General features: G+C 45.7%; 1 protein-coding gene across 1 annotated transcript; it reads left to right on the plus strand.

Annotated features, from left to right (window-relative positions):
- Positions 1-1,333: 1,333 nt before the first annotated feature.
- Positions 1,334-9,717, plus strand: PRDM13 (PR/SET domain 13). The gene is made up of 4 exons (XM_069488693.1): positions 1,334-1,679; positions 3,236-3,367; positions 3,673-3,793; positions 7,212-9,717. The coding sequence occupies exons 1-4, from the start codon at positions 1,536-1,538 to the stop codon at positions 8,939-8,941; spliced, it is 2,127 nt and encodes a 708-aa protein (XP_069344794.1). The 5' UTR covers positions 1,334-1,535; the 3' UTR covers positions 8,942-9,717.
- The last annotated feature ends 8,676 nt before the right edge of the window (positions 9,718-18,393 follow it).

Genomic DNA, 18,393 nt, shown 5'->3' on the forward strand with positions numbered 1-18,393 from the left:
AGGGTCCTCTGCCCTTTTGTGCAGTGGTTGGGCCTCTGACACCAGTCTGGCCTCTCCAGAAGAACTGAGTGGGGCTCGCATGCTGGCTGCCTAGGATTTGGGGTGTTGACTTAGCAGGGCATTGCAGGTGACAGCAAAACTGTTACAAGTATCTGATGAACTTGATTATTCCACTACTATTTTATGAAAATAAATGTCCTCACACGAATAGGAGGCTCCCCTAAAAGAAAACGGGGAGCACTCTGGTTTAATCCCGAAGTACCTGTCCTATTAGTTCACGAAGTAGGTCCAAGCAAGGGTTATCCCAAATGCCCACCTTGCCCTTCTTCTTGGCAACCTTTGACAGACTGTGGCAGTTCTGTGCTGTTGTTTTTTTTTTTTTTTTTTGTAAATAGAAAAGTCCACTTTGTTGGTTCTGGGGAAGTTAGTCCAAGGCCCTCCTCCTCGTTTTAAACTTAAAAGCAAGTCAGGGCTTGAGTTGATGGGTTAGCATGTGGAGGGGACATGATTAATAACTTGCCCACAGAACTTCTTGCTCTTCAACCACTGATCCGGGATGCGGGATCCCCCTGTGAAGCCTTTGGCTCTACAGCCGCTTCCCACTCTCCAGAGAAAGCGAGAGCCCGGGGTGAGCCCAAGAAAAGTGATGCACAGTTGACTTCGCCTTCTCAAATTGGTAGGGAAGCTTCATATTTCGAGGCAAGATGGGACAGAGGTAACCATCAAAGCGGTTCTAAATAGCAGACTGGCCTGAACCCAATCCCCTGAAATGGTAATATGGTCGTTATTTAAAAAGTGTAGGTATTTTCTGGTGTTTTCCCATCAAGTACCTGCCTAATTTCTGTATGGCACACGCCAGAAATCAATAGAAGTTAACAAGTCCTCCAAACAGTCCCCATCTCTTTGTTTAATCTCCTTTACAATAAAGCCAAGGGGAGAGAATTAAAAATCTTTGAAGTAGACCAAGGCTCAAAGGAATCAGCCAAGTAGACTTAAAGTAGTCACTTATTTCCCAAAACTGGTTTGTCCGCGAACAATAAAAGGAAGTAAAATTTATGGATAAATTATACAGTGGATTTGTCACTTAAAATATCGTAACTGTCTCAGGGACAATACCCCATGCTGAGGATTAATGGTCCCGCCGGACCTTTGATTCACCAGCGCCTTTTCTTCGCCCTTGACAAATTGGATTTTTAGGAATGGGAAGGTCGCCTGGACCATTGTGTGCTAGCCATTCAGAGGCCTCGATTATGCAGGGGGCTGAGGGAACCACTCCATGTGACCCTCTCGGGTGGGACTCTGCAGCTGCTTCGCAGCGCAACTCTCTCACCAAACTCCGCGCCCTTGCGCTCTCGGTGCCAAAAGGCGCCCGCCCTGATTGAAAAGGCGCAGTGCATGCCCGCTCGCGTCACTCCGCGGGCGGAGGACGCACGTCGGGGCGCGGCTCCCTGGCTCGCTCCAGGCTCGGGCTCTGTCACTCGCGCCCTGTGGAGGACCCGGAGTATCGGAGCGCCTGCCTGGCAGCGGCAGCAACAATGCACGGAACAGCCCGCGCTCCGGCCACCAGCGTGAGTGCGGACTGCTGCATCCCGGCCGGCTTGCGCCTCGGGCCGGTGCCTGGCACCTTCAAGCTGGGCAAGTACCTGTCAGACCGCAGGGAGCCCGGGCCCAAGAAAAAGGTATTGGCTATTCCGACCTCCGCCCCCTGTCGGCTGCCTCCCTTTGCCCTTACCGGGGAAAGGAGTAGAGAGGGAAAGTGCAGGAAGGGAGTGATGGGGTCATTACCTGCTAATTCTGCCGGGTAGAAGAGGGCTCCGTTTATTCCTAGCAAGTCTAATTAAATGAGAGCTGGACAAGGGCCCGGCTGAGAGGGTAGGACGTGGCTGAGAGGGGACAGTCACCAGGTGGGATGCACTGGATTCTCTACGTGCTGGGACCATTCGGAACTCGCTGTTTCCCCCGCGCTCTGAGGTCTCCTCCTCAAGGCGCTGGAGTCTCCCCTGACCCTCTCCCGGGGTTCGCGGCTCTCTCTGCAAACGCGCCCTCTCTGTGGGAGCGCAGGGCGTCGAAGACTTTTCTTCCCCTTTTTCCTTCAATATGTTAATTTGCGGCTTAAATTTGCTTTAAAATAATTTAATTCCATTTGCTCCGAAAAAATAATTCTTGGGATGTTCACAGTTTCTAGACCCTCCTCCAATTTTTTTCTCCCACCAATGCCTGTTTGTGGGTTTGGGGTAAATTGAGAGAGGGTCAGCAAGGTGGTGGCTCTCCTACGGGCTCTGAGGGCGAAGAGTGTCCACCGCCTGGGGCAACGGGTCAGAGAGCCTGCAGCCGGGCTCTAAGAATCCAGGGCCCCAACCGGGGGCCACCGTGGCCAACCCGCTAGCTCTGACTCCCTAACCCCAAACAGGGTCTCGACTCCTGACCAGAAGGGAGATTTAAAGGCTCCCGCCCGCTTTGAGGGCATCCCAGCAGTCAAAGGTCTGCAAACAGCGATCAGAAAATGAAGTCAGGAGTCTGGTGGAGAAGGGAGGACCTTGGCTTTAGCTTGCCGCTGCCTAGAGCTTTCTTCTAAGAAATAGCTCCCGTGCCTAGCCAGCGGGATCCGCATCTTGTTTCCCTTGAAATCAACCCTTTTCCCCACCACGTCTGAAGCCAGGTTTGCTGCGCACCACGTCTTCCTCTTTAAATGAGCTTTAATTGCCTTTAAATGGCCGGCCATCTGCGGGCAAGCTTTTCCCTGCGTGCGCTTTGTTCGGAGACTTTCGATGCAAGTCTCGCCGAGCAAGTCTCCCCGCACCTAAGTGCCGTGCAGCATGAACAGGGAGGCTTGAGAAATTGGGGGTGGGCGCTTTGGGCCCTGGGACTGACTTGGACTGTCTCTACCCTGGTGTTAGGACTGCTCTCAGAACCGCCAGTGGAAGAGCTGGGGTAGGGGTGGAGGACTTCTTGGTGCAAGATGCGTCCAGGCACGCAGGGAGAATATCCTCATCCCACACGTTGTCAAGGTGGGGCGCGGGGAGGAGGGTACTGTTATAGTAGTCAGTCTCTCCTCTTTCTCCCTCCCCCCAAGCAACGGTCCTCAGGAATTATCCTCCTCCCAGCAGCCCATAGCAGTCTGGCCAAAGCGAAAACAACCATTTTCCTGTGTCGGGTGGGGTGGAGGATAAACATTCTCTCTGGGTTGTAGTCTTGGCCATGGTGCGGGGGAGAACGACCACTGCTTGTGTTGCAGGTGCGCATGGTGAGAGGGGAGCTGGTGGACGAGTCGGGGGGCTCCCCTCTGGAGTGGATAGGGTTAATCCGGGCAGCCAGGAACCCCCAGGAACAGACTCTGGAAGCTATTGCAGACTTACCCGGAGGACAGGTACTGCGGGCTTCTCCTCCCACACCCCCCACGCCCTCCCCACTGCCATCTCCACTAACCATCCCTGCCGGGCCAACGATATTAAGAGCAAAGCGCTTTAGCTACAGGTCTCATTTAAACGTCCCAACAATCCTATACGGTAGATACTACTGTTTTCCATTTGAAGGATGAGGGCAGTGAGGTTCAGAGAGATACAGTAGCTTTTCTAGGGTCACACAGCGTCAGAGCCTGGATTTGAACCTTCTCAGTTGCTTTTTGAGTATTACCTGGGAAATGACAGAGCTGTCCTATTCGTTGCCTCTCAGATCTTCTACCGAGCGTTGCGAGACGTTCAGCCAGGGGAGGAGCTGACTGTGTGGTATTCTAACTCCTTGGCTCAGTGGTTCGACATCCCCACAACGGCGACTCCGACGCACGACGAGAAAGGTACCGCCCTAAAGGGCCCCTAGGCCAGCGTGGGTGGGCAAGAGTCCAGCTCTCCTTCAGTCTTGAGGCGAGTCCCCAGACTTGGAAGGCCTTTCCCTCGAGCTTTGTAAACCTGAATTCACACTCCCTATATAGGCAGAAAGGCGACATCACCACTACCTCCTTAAAAACAACAGTAAATGGTAACAACAGGGATAGTAATAATCTGGCTCATAATTTATGAACTTCATGGGGTCATCTTTTCTTACTGCATACTCAAAGAGACAATTTTTTACACAATTGAGAATCAGTAAAGGAGCTTTAAATCATCGTTACAGTAATTATATCATAAATTCCAGAGAGTATAACTCAAACCTGGAATACTTTAACAAGGTAGAAGGGTTCCCCCCCACACACACTGGTTTTCGAGGAGAGCAATGTATTTCTACAGCATTTTAGAAGCATTACGGTACTTACAGCTGGTGAGTTGGCAGGTACTGAGGCCCTTCCATTTAAATAGTATTTATTCATTTCCCCCTCCCTACTTAAATTGAATCTGGGATGTATCCCAGTTTCTTCTCAGATTTATTTGATCCCTTCCAAAGCCAAAAGCGGATTTATGCAAATGAAGGTGAAGTAATTAAAGAGAAAAACATTTAAAACCTTCCCTAGGACACTTCCTGTGGAAAGAAGTCTGGGAGGTGCTAGAATAGTTAAGGTTAAGGTCTTGAGAGTCCCTTTTCATGGCTTCCCTTCCATGGCTCTTTTCCTTGCCAATAGTTTGTCTAATTTCTCCTAAAGACACATTTATTATTTAAAGTTGACAAAAATGAATGCTGTGAAATATTTTAACATGCTCTCTTCCTGAATTGCCTGCTCAATCTCATCCCTCTAGAAATAGGTTTAGAGAAATTAATACAAATATGGGAATTAGGAAACACTTCATTAATAAGACAGGATGAAGTTTATTCAAAATGATGACTCACTTCAAGTATCACTGTTCTCTGTAAATTAATTTTCTTAGTTTTGTGTGTAGATTTGTATTACAGTATTCATTAAAATTATCCTAAAATAGTTTGTTCCTTGCATCACATTATATTAAATTCTCTTGTCAATTTCTTCCAGTAAGAGAGAAGCACGATAAAACCTCCATAGTGGAGAACTCTCAAATCTGCCATAATAGAACAATTTGGAGGGCCACTGGCCTTTAGGGGCTAGCCATTTCTACACAGAACACCCTTCCTTAGTTAGGCATTCCCAAATAGTACAAGAGCAACTTGTTTGAGTAGTGGCCCTTATGTTTTCCTTTTAGCCAATTGAGCTTATAAACATCATATGGTAACAGAAGTAAAACTAAACATCATTTTCCTTTTGGGGAAAGCATAGGCTATTTTGAACCCTGACTGCTTCAGCTTGGAGATTGCTGTTTGAAATCCTAACCACCTTTGGGCTACATGAAGGAAAGGAGGCAAGGTCACTTATGAAGTGTGTTTGATACTCTTGGCATAATTTGGATCTCAGAGTCTGGAGATCATGTCAGTTGGTCAGGATAAACTGGGAAAAGTGCATATTGAATCAGAAAACATATTTTGCTTAAATCTTGGAAAGAGGAAGAAGTAAGTAGGGATAGCTGCTATTCTTCCAATACTGGCTAATTTCACTTGGTTTCAATTCATAGTAAGTTTAAGGAAAATACTGCCCCTTTGTTTTAAGAACAAAGCTTACTTGGCCTTGCATTAAGCTGAGTCTGGGGCAGGCTCCTAAAAACTCCCTCTTTACACAGGGGTGAGGAGAGAGGGAGGTTCTAAATTTAGAAGAAGGGAGATTATTTAAGATATTAAATCAACATACCCCCCAAGAGAACACAAAAGATCTATTCTTTAACTCTTAAGATTTATTGTACATGAATATTCAATACAAGGTAGCAGGAATATTGAAATAGTTTTATCCAAATCTTCTATAAATAATTAGGATAGGGTATCATAGGCAAATTGTCGTCTCCCCTTTTTTATTTCTGCTCTCCTTTGGCCTCAGTAGGAATAAACTGCTTCTCACTTGAGTTTTCATCATTGCTATGGGGGGGGGACTACTTGCTTTATGCAAAGTCAGAAGTTAATATACATGAAGGGAAGAAGATCTGAAATGTTTTCCCATTGTTATTTCTGTAGTAATGTTTTAGAAATTTGAGCTGCTTGTACATAAGGAGGGAGAATTTAACTTTCCCATTAAATTTTATGAGACTGACATACTTTGAATACTTCCTTGTGGATCGACTATCTTCTTTATCTTCAGTGTTATCAGCCAACCACATTTTAAAAGAAACCCAATTGCAATGCAAGATCACCCTTCTCTCTACAAAAGTAACCTGACCCCTCTGAGTGGAGATTAACTTCTAGCATGTGATTGGAATCTGTCTCATACATGTGTCTCTTGATTGTGTTCACAGATTGGCAAAATTAAAAACAAGTAATACTAGTAATATTAAACACAAAAAAAGATTTGACATCAAACATGTATATTGTCCTGGTAGAGAATTCTGCACCTATTAAAAGCTGAGTACCTATATTACTTATATATAGTCATGTAATAAAACAAACTAATAAATGTATCTTCTCCAAGGACTTTACTAAGCTTGGATCTGTACAGCTATCTAGGAGTTAATTAATTTTACCAAGTGGAACTGACAAGACAATGCAACATCATCCTTCTTAGAATATCATCATCAGGACATAGGATATTTTTCTTTTCTCCCATCAAATTAAATGGGGTTAAAGAGGAAATAAAGATACAAATAATTTTGAAGAATAGCTAATTATAGTCCCTATGTGGTCCTTCAGTTGGTCACGCTCCAGGAAAACCTCAGGCAAAGTGTTTAAGGCTGGGAGGGGGTGGAAAGGGTGGGTAATGGACACAAAAGACATTGTTCTATGAAAAGGAATGATTACATATGGCCCATACATACAGGATATTGTCTCGCCTGGTAATGAGGCACTCACGACCATTAGATTGGCCTTTGTTCAGTTTATCCAAACTCCTTGACATACGCCACCTATTCTGCAAACACCAACAGATGGGCCCAGGCACAGCACAGCCTCAACACTTGATTTAAAGCAACAGCTGCTCTTTGCCCTTCCCCGGCCAGCCTGCCTGAGCAGTGCCCTTCCAACGAAGATTTTGCTCCAATGTCCCAGAGGAAGTCTTCGTTGGAAAGGCCAGGTCACCCCCCTTGGCCTCTGAGTAGTCCCAGAGGATGGAGACAGTGACAGGGGCTAGCCATTTGGGGCTTTTCTAGCTTGATACAGTGGGGCTAACGAACTTACCTACTTGCCCTCTCTCCATACCGCTAGTCAAAATCTGGGCTTTGCGTTGGGTTCTCTGGAGCTTTCTGTCCCTCTTGTTTGCCTCTCACCGGGTCGCTTTTCCACTCTTTCTCGCACAGGGGAGGAGCGCTACATTTGCTGGTACTGCTGGAGGACATTTAGATACCCCAACAGCCTTAAGGCACACCTGCGTTTCCACTGCGTGCTCAGCGGCGGTGGGGGCAGCGCCTTCCTGCAGCAAGAGCACGCGGCTCGCCAAGGCGCTGCCCCGGCGGCGGATGGCCTCGGCCTTTCCCCTAAACCGTCGGCGCCTGACTTCGCCGCGCCCGTCCAGACTGGTGCTTTGCGGCCCCACCCACAGGGCCCGCCACCCCCTCAGGCCTGCGGGGCGCGGGAGAGCGTCAAGCGCGAGGTCTCCTCAGCGCCCTTGGCCACCTCATCGCCCCCAGGCAAGTGGGGGCCGCCCAAGAAGGGCAAGGAGCAGCTAGATCGTGCCCTGGACATGAGCGGGACCGCCCGAGGACATAGCCACTTTCTCGGCATCGTGGGTGGCTCCCCAGCGGGGGGCGGTGGCCTGGCCTTCTACCCAGGCGTGCGCTCAGCTTTCAAACCCACCGGCTTGGCCCGGGCAGCGGTGGCGGCGCATGGCGACTCCTACCGGGAGGAGAGCGGCGGCAAGCAGGGGGCTGGCCTAGCCTTAGGCAGGTTGCTGGGCGGGGGCCGGGCAGGCGGGCGCCCGGGGAGCGGGGAGAACCCGGCGGCGGGCGGCGCGGGGCACCATCATCACCACCACTCGCACCACCACCACCATCCCAAGTGCTTGCTCGTGGGGGACCCGCCGCCGCCGCCGCCGCTTCCGTCTGGCCTGCCATGCTCAGGGGCCTTGCGCGGCTTCCCTTCGCTCCCGGTCCCCCCGGAAGAGGTGTCCGCCTTCAAGCACGTGGAGCGCGCCCCGCCCGCCGCCGCTGCGCTACCCGGAGCTCGTTACGCGCAGCTGCCCCCAGCGCCAGGACTGCCCATTGAGCGCTGCGCTCTACCGCCCCTCGACGCGGGCGGGCTCAAGGCCTTTCCGGGTGGTGAGTGCAGCCACCTGCCCGCCGTCATGCCAGCCTTTACCGTCTACAACGGGGAGCTGCTCTATGGCTCACCAGCCACTGCCGCTTATTACCCGCTCAAACTGCACTTTGGCGGGCTGCTGAAGTATCCGGAGTCTATATCCTACTTCAGCGGGCCCGCGGCTACTCTAAGCCCCGCTGAACTGGGCTCCCTGGCCAGCATCGACCGAGAGATCGCCATGCACACTCAGCAGCTGTCTGAGATGGCGGCCGGGAAAGGTCGCAGCCGCCTGGACTCCGGGACGCTTCCACCAGCTGTAGTGGCGGCGGGCGGCGCTGGGGGCGGTGGCAGCGGGGGAGGCGGCGCAGGCAAGCCCAAGACCGGCCACCTGTGCCTCTACTGCGGCAAGCTGTACTCGCGCAAGTACGGGCTCAAGATCCACATGCGGACGCACACGGGCTACAAGCCACTCAAGTGCAAAGTGTGCTTGCGGCCCTTCGGCGACCCCAGCAATCTCAACAAGCACATCCGGCTGCACGCCGAGGGCAACACTCCCTACCGCTGCGAGTTCTGTGGCAAGGTGCTTGTGCGCCGCCGGGATCTGGAGCGCCACGTCAAGTCCCGCCACCCTGGCCAGAGTCTGCTTGCCAAGGCGGGCGACGGCTCAGGTGCCGAGCCCGGCTATCCCCCAGAGCCGGGGGATCCCAAGAGCGAAGACAGTGACGTGGACGTCTGCTTCACGGATGACCAGAGCGACCCCGAGGCCGGGGGCGGCGGCGAGCGCGACTCGTAACGAGTCTTCTAGGGAAAAGGCGAGGGTCTGTTCTGGGAAAAGAGAACCTCCTGCTGGTGAGGAGGAGGACTCAGTTGACAAAATCGTTTTAATTTGGGGGAGGGAGCCAGATTAGGAGCAGAGAGAAGTCCTAGGTCCAGCGCTGAAACTCAAAGCAAAAGTTCAGAGGTAGCTTAAAGAAATCCGACCACCTGGGCAGCCAGAGGGTGGCCAGTCCCCCCCGCACTCCAGGCCTCTGGACTCCTTGGATAGGCTGACTCTGAATTGCACAGGCGGTCTGCTCTTGGGGTTTAGGATCACGTTAATGCAAACGCCCTCGAGGACGCGGACTTTAACTGCCACGTATTTTGAAATTGTACTTTTCTGTGCAGGAAATTGTGCCTTTTGAAACGACGTTTTGTGTGTATTTTACATTAGCATTTCATTGCATAGGCAAAACAGTTGTCGCAATTCGTTAGATGTGACGTCCATACACTTGTTTTCATTTTATCTGTTCTCATGTGAAAGACTATGCCTTGCCTCATTGAACATGTAGTGGTAGCAGGTGTACAAATTGTTCAAGTTGCAATTATTTATAAGAGAATAATGATAAATGTAAAATATCTAAAGCATGAATCTAAGAGCACGCAATATATAATTTTAAAGAAAATATTCTATTTGGTAGACAACAAATGTGGTGTATGTTGTTTTATAATGAATGGTGTACAGTGGATACAGTATTTTGATCTCGGTTCCAGATTGTGCAATCTTTAAGAAAAATAAAGATACAAACGAGAGTTTGTTCATTTAGCGATTTTAGCAGATCTTTTAAAAAAGTAGTTTAATTTGAAAGCAATATTTGAGGAGACTTCAAAATAAGTCATAGGACACTTGAATATTCTGACTATTCATAAAATAATGTTAAGCAGTGTTGTAACAGGGAAATATACCATTTTCAATATGTGCATTCCACAGGTTCCCAAATAGCAGGCAAAACAATTGTTTTCTTAAACCATTGTTGATCATACTAAGTGCTTTCACATTTACTAAAAGAAGCTAATGACCTTCAAGAAAAAAACCCACATATTATCCTTTGTCAAAAAAGAATTATGCAACTGTAGAATCAGTCTTTATTTCTTGTTGTGTTCCATTTTGACAGAACTTTCCTTGGGAAACAAAAGGAAACTTGCTCAGTGCCTTTTATGATTCATACATTTGAATATTCAACAAATAGTGAAGAAGGATCTATTTTGTTTGAGGTCCTGATTTATTTGCTTTACTCGTAAGTTTCTTTCTTCCGTGTACTTCTTCCAACAATCTCTGGCTTGTCAGTATTGGTCCCATTTTACAGGAGAGAAAACATACTCTTCAAGGTCACTGGGAGACCCATAATCAGAACAACAAGGTTAGAAGCAATGACTGTATCTACTTATGAAAAAAAATTAATGGAAGCTAATGGAAGAATGTAATAAGGAATATAATTTTGTGGGCTAAAACTGGAAAGCATCCATTCTCCTCCCCATACACACTCTGGGGAAGATTTCACCATAGGAAATGAAGGATTAGTAAACCTCTCAGCGAAGAACAGGCATCCTAAAAGCCCAGGTCTGCAGCACTTTTCTCAGAGGTTGGTTGGAAGATTCTGGTAGGTCACCCAAGGGTGTGGATGTGACCCTGATGATTGAACTCAGTTAAAAATACCCTTTATTTTCTGAATTCTGAATGTAAGTCTTCACTTCATTTTCTCCCTGTTGGGAACACTGCCTCAGTCACCTGGTGGTTGGCAGGAACTTTTTCTGGCACATCATAGCAGGCAGCATGAGTAGGGGACGGCATCTGATTTCTCTGGGTGGTGATCTGCAAAGGATTTCTTTTATGAGAAAATGTATGTTAGGAATTATAGTTTTTAGTATTATCTGACCAGAAAATGTTTTGCTTTGGAAAAGAAAGCCCAAAGAGGAAAAAGAAATGTGTGGATTAACATGTAAATATGGTGACAAAGATACTGCCATTTATTGAAGACCTACTCTGTACAGATTCTTATGCTAGTTGGAGTTCTTTCCTCTCTACGGAGGAAGACTGAGGGCTTGCCCAACCAGGTTCAGGGATGGCACTGTCACACAGAACAGGAAGTGAAGTCAAGCATCTGCCCGCTAAACCTGGGCTCCAGGAGACCACACTTCTTACCACCTGCTTAATATCATGGTCCTGCCCTTTAACCCAATTATTGCTTGAAACCAATCCACCACTGTAGAGGAATGTTGGAAAACTTTTCTGAAATCAGAGCATGTCTTCAAGGAAAGTGAGAAAGGCTGCTCAGATTTGAAAAATAAGAAAAGTTACATCAGCTATAAAAGTATTACTCCCCTCTCCCATTTCCTGGCTCAGTACTAACTCTTATAATTCTTGTTGTTTTGTGCAAAAATAGCTCCTAAAGATAACAGAAATACATTAAAAATAAGCTGGGTGCAGTGGCTGGCGCCTGTAGTCTGGGCTACTTGGGAGGTGAGGCAGGAGTCTCACTTGAGCCTCGGAGTTCCGTGCTGCAGTGCCCTATGATCACGCCTGTGAATAGCCACTGCACTACAGCCTAGAGAGAGACACTCATTTCTAAAAAAAATGTTTGGTCAAAGGATATACATGCAGAATTGATAGAGATTTAAAACAAACAACCCAACCTTTTGTTTCTAGCTTTGTAAATTGATATCACTAGAAGTTAGAATAGATTCCAATAAAAAAATGAAAATTGAACAAAGATTTAAAAGTCTCCTAATTGCAGGTCATGTGTAATTCTCCACAGGTTGCTTCAGCTAACCCATATATTTGTTCATGTATGTGCATACTACTATACATAATTAATGCCATTGTTTATTTTAATGGCAAAGTCAGATCAGTGATATACAACCCAGAACAATAATGTTGCTTATTTTAGATGGCTCAGTTGAATTAGTGTTTCTCAGATTACTTTTTTCAGTCTCCTATCCCTTTCTCTCCACTCTCTTCCCCCTTTCAATCCTTCTTATCCTAGTGACCACAACTAACTTTGAGGGTCATGCTAAGGCCACTGGGAGTTTCTGGGATGGAATATTTTGTACCAAAAGATTAAAAAAGAAAAGATAGTAGGCGTATTCATGTCCTTTAGAGGTGAAAGACTCTAGATTGTGCGCACTTCGTTAATTTGGGCAGACCCTGGGTTCTACTCTGTCCTCCGTGACTTACTAGCTTGGCATCTTGGGCCAGTCTCTCAATTGCCTCGATTTCCTCATTTGTAAAACAGGGAAGAAATAATTAATAGGGTAGTTGTGAACATTAAATGAGTCAACAGGTCCACAGCTTAGAATCACACTTAAGCACAGTAAACTCTCTAACGATATGAAAATAACTGTAGTAACCTTTTGTGTTTTCACTTCAAAGACATCAACCTAAGGAGATAAGGGTTGATTGCCCTTTAATAAGCATTAGCATCTTTTCAAAGGACACTCTCTTCTTGGTTTCTAGGCCCCCAACACGCACCAATTTCAGTAAATGAAGGCCTTCTATACTTGTGCTAAGGAGAAACTTCTTCAGATCCCTTATCAGGCCATCTTTCCATTTTAAACTTAGGTATCGGTTCAAATGTTCCATAGAGGTCAATTGCATGGGAAGAAGAATGCTGTTTTCGTTTGTTTTCACTAATTTTTGAAATGCTTGGCTGGGCAGTGAGGGATGAGCTTAAGCAAAAGCATTCAGCAGCGGTGAGCGTGCGTGCATCTGCCTTCTTGAGTCGAACAGAGAAGGAGGAATCCAGCAAGAGCTGCAATTCCGCACGACTCTACTCTGGGTAAACTCTATTTACTGTCTATCTAGATTCTTGAGGAAACGACTCGAGGTTAGAACTGCAGTTCGGCGGAGTTGGAGGAGCAGTGGTGGTGCTGGAGGTAGGGTTCCAGAGCCGAGAGGGCGGTGATTGGTTCAGCCTCATTACTCCGAGCGCTCCCATTGGCTCATCCCTTGGAGCCAGGGTTGCGACTGGTGGCGAGCTGGCCGCGCGCGAAGGTCTGGGCAGGCGCTACCTCGCAGGAACCCGGGCCGGTGGCGGTGGCGTTGTTTGGGTGGGTGCGGCGGCCGCCAGGCAGGGGTGAGAGTGCGTTGCTCTTTCGGCTCACAGCTTTTTCTCCCTGGCATCAGGGATTTCCTGGTTCTGGGTTGGGGCAGAGGTATGGGAGTCGCGTCGCATTTAGGTGTACAGTGCGGGAAGTCCTGGAGGAGAGACCCGCGGCTCCCATCCGGAGGCCGAGACTTTCAGGCAGAACTAGCCCTAGTTTCAGTGCCCGCCCCGCTGTGGCGGGGAGCTGTGGCACCAGCGCGGTGCGCCCTCGCCATCTGCCGCTTCTCCAAAGGGAAGAGGGCAGAGGTGCTGGCGCCCGTCGGGAGGTCAGACGTGACCCTTGGCCACCCAGGTGTGAGCTGTGAAGGGAGGACTCAACAGACGGCGGGGCCAACGTGTTTAGTTCCAGAAGGAGCGTGGCGCTCGCTCAGGGCTGGGTGACCTTCCCACAAAAGATGAAAGGAGAGCTTCTGTCATCTGCGACTGTAGTTTCATTCAAATTAGGTGTAACCGTTGTTGTAATACGACAGACAACTTCTTAATGCCTTTGGCTCTCAAACCATACCAAAAGGAAGTAAAGTTGGGTGAACTGTATGTATGCATATAACCCCTTTGAAAACACTGATTTTATTTCAAGTACGATATGTTTTAATTATTTAAATTTTACCGTTTTATGTACATAGCCGATAAAGACTAAAGCATATGTCATTAAAGAATAGAAACGTGATGGCATAAAAGACAGTTTTGGTAATTTGAGTTAAATAGATTAAAATGTTTTCATGTAGATTGAGGAAACTATTAAAAAATAAAATAGATATCCAAATATCATGAGTATTTTCTATTTTTTTAAATCCATATATGCTTTTGCATAATTCGATATTGTAGGAAATAACTGCAAATACATATTTCCCATTTTTAATGTTGGCAGTACAGTAATGTTCCTGGAAGTTACTTTAGGTAGAGAATGATTTAAAATCCAACGTTCCCTGGCAAATTGTATTTGAGTGGGAAATGCTCAAATCCAATGATTTGAGTAGAGAGCCTTAGGTGAAAATGTCTTATGTGACAGAAAATATAGTGAAGAGAGATGAAATAGCAGATGGCTTTACATAAGAACGTAGTGGAGGCCAAAGATTGTGTTTCATCTTTTTTTTAATTCTGAAGAAAAAGGCAGAGAGATATGATTCTATACTTGACACTGAGTAGTTGATTCTTGAATTATCACTTTAAGGTAAATGGAGATGTGACCAGGTCAGATTCAAGCTCACTTGAGGGCATTGGACCATAGCAGAATGCATCCGTGAGCAACGAAATGCTTTCAGGTATGCTAAAAGTCAATCCAATAAGAAACAAGTCAATGCAGGATGTCGCATTTTATAAGCTTATTTGTAATTTTTTCAGAAAGCAGGAGGAAAAAAATGCCTTAGCAACCAAGAGGATGTAGAAAAAAGAAAATGCATTGGGGGTTTATGGGATAGCTTTTCAGACTTAATTAAAGCTAACATGCTGAAATGTTGTCTCAGGGTACTGGCTTTGTCATCTATAGGTGTTTATATATACTGTGTCCTACATTTGTTTCCAAAATCAATTTATGTGTTATTGTCTGGAATTGGTAGTTTGGAATTCATAATATTTATATTGGCCAATATTCTCCTTATAAAGTGAGAAAAAATTTAGTTTTGCCTTGAGGTTCCCTTGACAGCATTCATTTTTACCAAATCTTCATTATCTCATTTAAACTTTATAACAATAGATTTTACAGGTAAGGGAAATGAGCCTTACATTTAGAAGCCAATCTAGAAATATTCCCAGAGTCCATTCCTAAGCCTACTGATTCCACAGCCTCACTCTCAACATACTATATATCCTCTTTAAAACATTTGTCATCTGATGTAGGAAGTGTCCAGCAACTCAGCTTGAATCGTTTGTAACTGGATCCAATGAACATTTTACAGGATGATGATGAGGTGAACTGAAAGGTCAATGGGTCCCTAGGCTTTTTCAACTAGAGTTGAGTTAGAGACTGTCTTAGGCTTGCTATGTACTTGAAATCATTTGAATTCTGTAAATCCCTATAAGGCTGGGTTCAGTCCAATCTAGCCTGGCTTGGTTTTGTTTAATATAGAGATGTGTATAGGGGTGGGTTTAAAATGGCCTAGTTGTGGTTCCGAAGATCCTAGGAAGGAAGGTGTGATGGCTTGATTCTGTTGAGAATTTCAGAACTATTAGAGAATCATGCAATTCCCAAGGTAGGACCTGAAAAATTTCCCAGTTTCCTACCATCCCTTGGGATTGGAGATCATGTGTGGTGTGGTTTAATCAATTTTCAAACTCTTTTCACATGTAGCAGGCTGGATTCCTGGAAGTCTGGGTCACTCAGGGTGCAGAGGTGGGGCTGGGTTGGCCTGAAGCTGCTCTGCTGGTGGTGGAGCTGAGGGTGATCACAAAGAGAAATACAGAACCAAACTCAAAATAGAATGCCAGGCATGTTATCACCTTGAAAAAGCCAGGCTGAGGCAGACTCCTGTAGAGACAAGATGGCAGAATGGAGCTGAACAAGAAGGTTGGAATGGAATGGAGGAGATGGAGAAGGAGTGAGATCTTGAACAATTGGAGTTTGGAAGTAGGAATTTTTTAAAAAGTTAATTTTGCATTTTACATAGGTAATATACTCGCAGTTTCAAAGATGAAAACCGTATAGATAGGTATATGTTTAGGAGTCTTAATCACCCCTCATTTCTGTATACTCCTGTCAACTCATAGGTCATCACCACAGGTGAATGTATCATGAAGCTCACTGGCATAGGATTCTTTTAAGACCTGTAACTAATTTTTTGTTTTATTTCTTAAAGTTGATCTCCCCATTTCTGTGAAATTCAGAACCAACAAAACCTGGATCTGTGCTTTGAAGCCTCTTATTTTAGTTTGTTGTATATGTTCAGTGCTTCTTTTTATAAACATAAACACCCAAGAATGAATGTATTCTTATTTTCCTCCCTACTTTAAAGATTTAATATTTACTGTTTCTGTACCTTGCTTTTAAATAAGAACTCTGGAGATTTTTCCATAAAAATCAAAGAGAGCTTCCTCATTCCCTCTCTTTTTTCTTTTACTCCTGCATGGTATTCTATCATGTAGATGTACATGGATTATTTAACCCAGTTCTCCTGTTGATGGACATTTTGGTTGTTTTCAATCCTTTATTACTATAAAGAATACTTTAGCGAATAACTTGTGCTAAATGATTTTGTAGGTGGGGTGCAGGCATGTTTCAGGAGGTGTAACTTCTTTGATTGCAGTGGAGAGAGCAATTGAGGACACCAAGCTGGCCAAGCCAGTGTCAGAATCAGACCAGCCTCTAGGAGATGGATGATTGGCTGACTGCTCAACTTGGCCCTTCTCTTCATAGTTGAAAGACTCAGTGTCACCTTTAGCTCTTGACTGTACTTTGCACATAGGGTGACAACAGTGGGGCCTCCACTCTATTCTTTTGTTCTCTTGAGAATTTGGCAAAGTAACTTTAGCTATAGAACTGTACTTCTCCATGGCAAGTGACATGGAAATCCTAATGTTAGGCTAACATGGGAAAAGAGTACGTTTGCATGCACATGCATTTGAACTTCTAAAGTTTTTTCCCATGAACACTGTCATCAAATTTTGATTTCCCTATGATGTGTATTATTTAAAAATATCCTATGTAAAGCCATCTTTAGGATTATGATTCAGACCTGTAACTGGGAGACTGGAGTATGGGCCTATGGTAAGTAGCAGGTACTGAGCACAACCCACACCAGCTGTAGAATAGTGGTGAGCACTCCAGTAGGGAAACAAACGAATGCAAATGAGATGTACTTGGCCATGGAACAAAGATGAAAATGACATTCACTTGTAAATGAGTTTTCTGTGTTTGATGTAAACAGAATGACATGTATTTTGCGGGAAGACCTCAAGGACCTTTGGAAGGTTGTTGAATTCATTACGTGGGGCTGCACATGTTTTTAACATTTTGTCATTGTTTGTGTATCTCATGATCTAACAATCTCAAGGTTTTCAATTTATTTAGAAGCATTTTCATGATTTTCTGTCCTAGGAGATGATCTGAGAGTTAAGATGAGATGCTCATCAGTGAAAGGTTAGATGCCCTGGAATAAAACTTGAATCTGGCACCTTGCTCTTAGATAAGGGAACTGCTGATTTGTTAGAGTTCAGGATCAGGAGGAAGATCAATTTCTCCGCTTTGCCACTTATGGCTAACCATGGTCGCCAACCTAAACATTTGCGCAAATATTAGACTTAGGTGATTGATAATGTGGCTTTGATTTCTGAGCCTTATTCATCTTTCAACCCCCATTTAAAATCTCTTCTCTATAGCCTTCTCTGATTGCCCCAGCCCAATACTTTTATACTACAGACATAGAGGTATTCAACAAATATTTGAGAATTAATTATTAAACACCCTTTGAATTCCTTAGTCTTTTGAACATTGATGAAGCACCCAGAGGCTGCTACATGCCAGGTACTGCACTGACTGGGGACACAAGGATGATTCAGATTGTCTCAAGCTGCTGCTCATGGTCTAGTGGAGGAGGAAAATACAGGAGCAGAAATTGATAACACAATGTGGTGGGTATAGGGATGGAGAGGAGCACAGAGGAAGGATACCTCCTTCATCAGAGAGGGAAGGGGCTGAGAGCAGGGAAGAAATTACAAAGGGAAAGGCTTCCAGAGGACTTGATGCTTGAACTGAGTTTTAAAAGGTGAATAAGGGTCATCTAGGTCAGTGGTAAAGAGAGAAGGAAGGACATTTCCAAGAGACAGAATAGCATGAGAAAAGCAAGTGAGTGGAGATGTAGCATGGATGTATGAAAGGAATTCCAGGCAGTGCAGTACTGCTTGGGGCAGAGTGGCAGGCAGACAGTATTGCTGAGATAAGGATCCATCAGCGAGGAAGTGTGGTGCAGTGGTTAAGAGGGTATGTGGGGTTTGGAGTTAAGCAGAGCTGAGTTTGCATCCTGGCTCTTCATCTTCCTAGCAGTGAGAACTTAATGAAATTACTTAATCCCCATATGCCTCAGTTTACTTATCTGTAAAATGGGAACAACAATGGCATTGTATTTAAAACATTCTTGTGAGTAATTGAAGTAATGCTTGCAAAATGTTTAGATAAACATTCAAAACACGTTGGCTAATTGTTTTTCAGAGAATGGAGAGCTGGAGCAGGGGCATAAAGGGAGGTGGTTAGGAAGGTTTAAGCTGGCACTGACAGGCAGTTTTGCATTGGAAGAGGACTATTTTGAAGACAAGAGACCATTTAGAAGGTAGTTGCATTCAGCATTTCAGGTGACAGATGATGAGGGACAGTGGTGATAAGGATGGAGAGGAGAGG

Source organism: Eulemur rufifrons, chromosome 15 (genome assembly GCF_041146395.1).
Source record: "Eulemur rufifrons isolate Redbay chromosome 15, OSU_ERuf_1, whole genome shotgun sequence".
Taxonomy (NCBI): domain Eukaryota; kingdom Metazoa; phylum Chordata; class Mammalia; order Primates; family Lemuridae; genus Eulemur; species Eulemur rufifrons.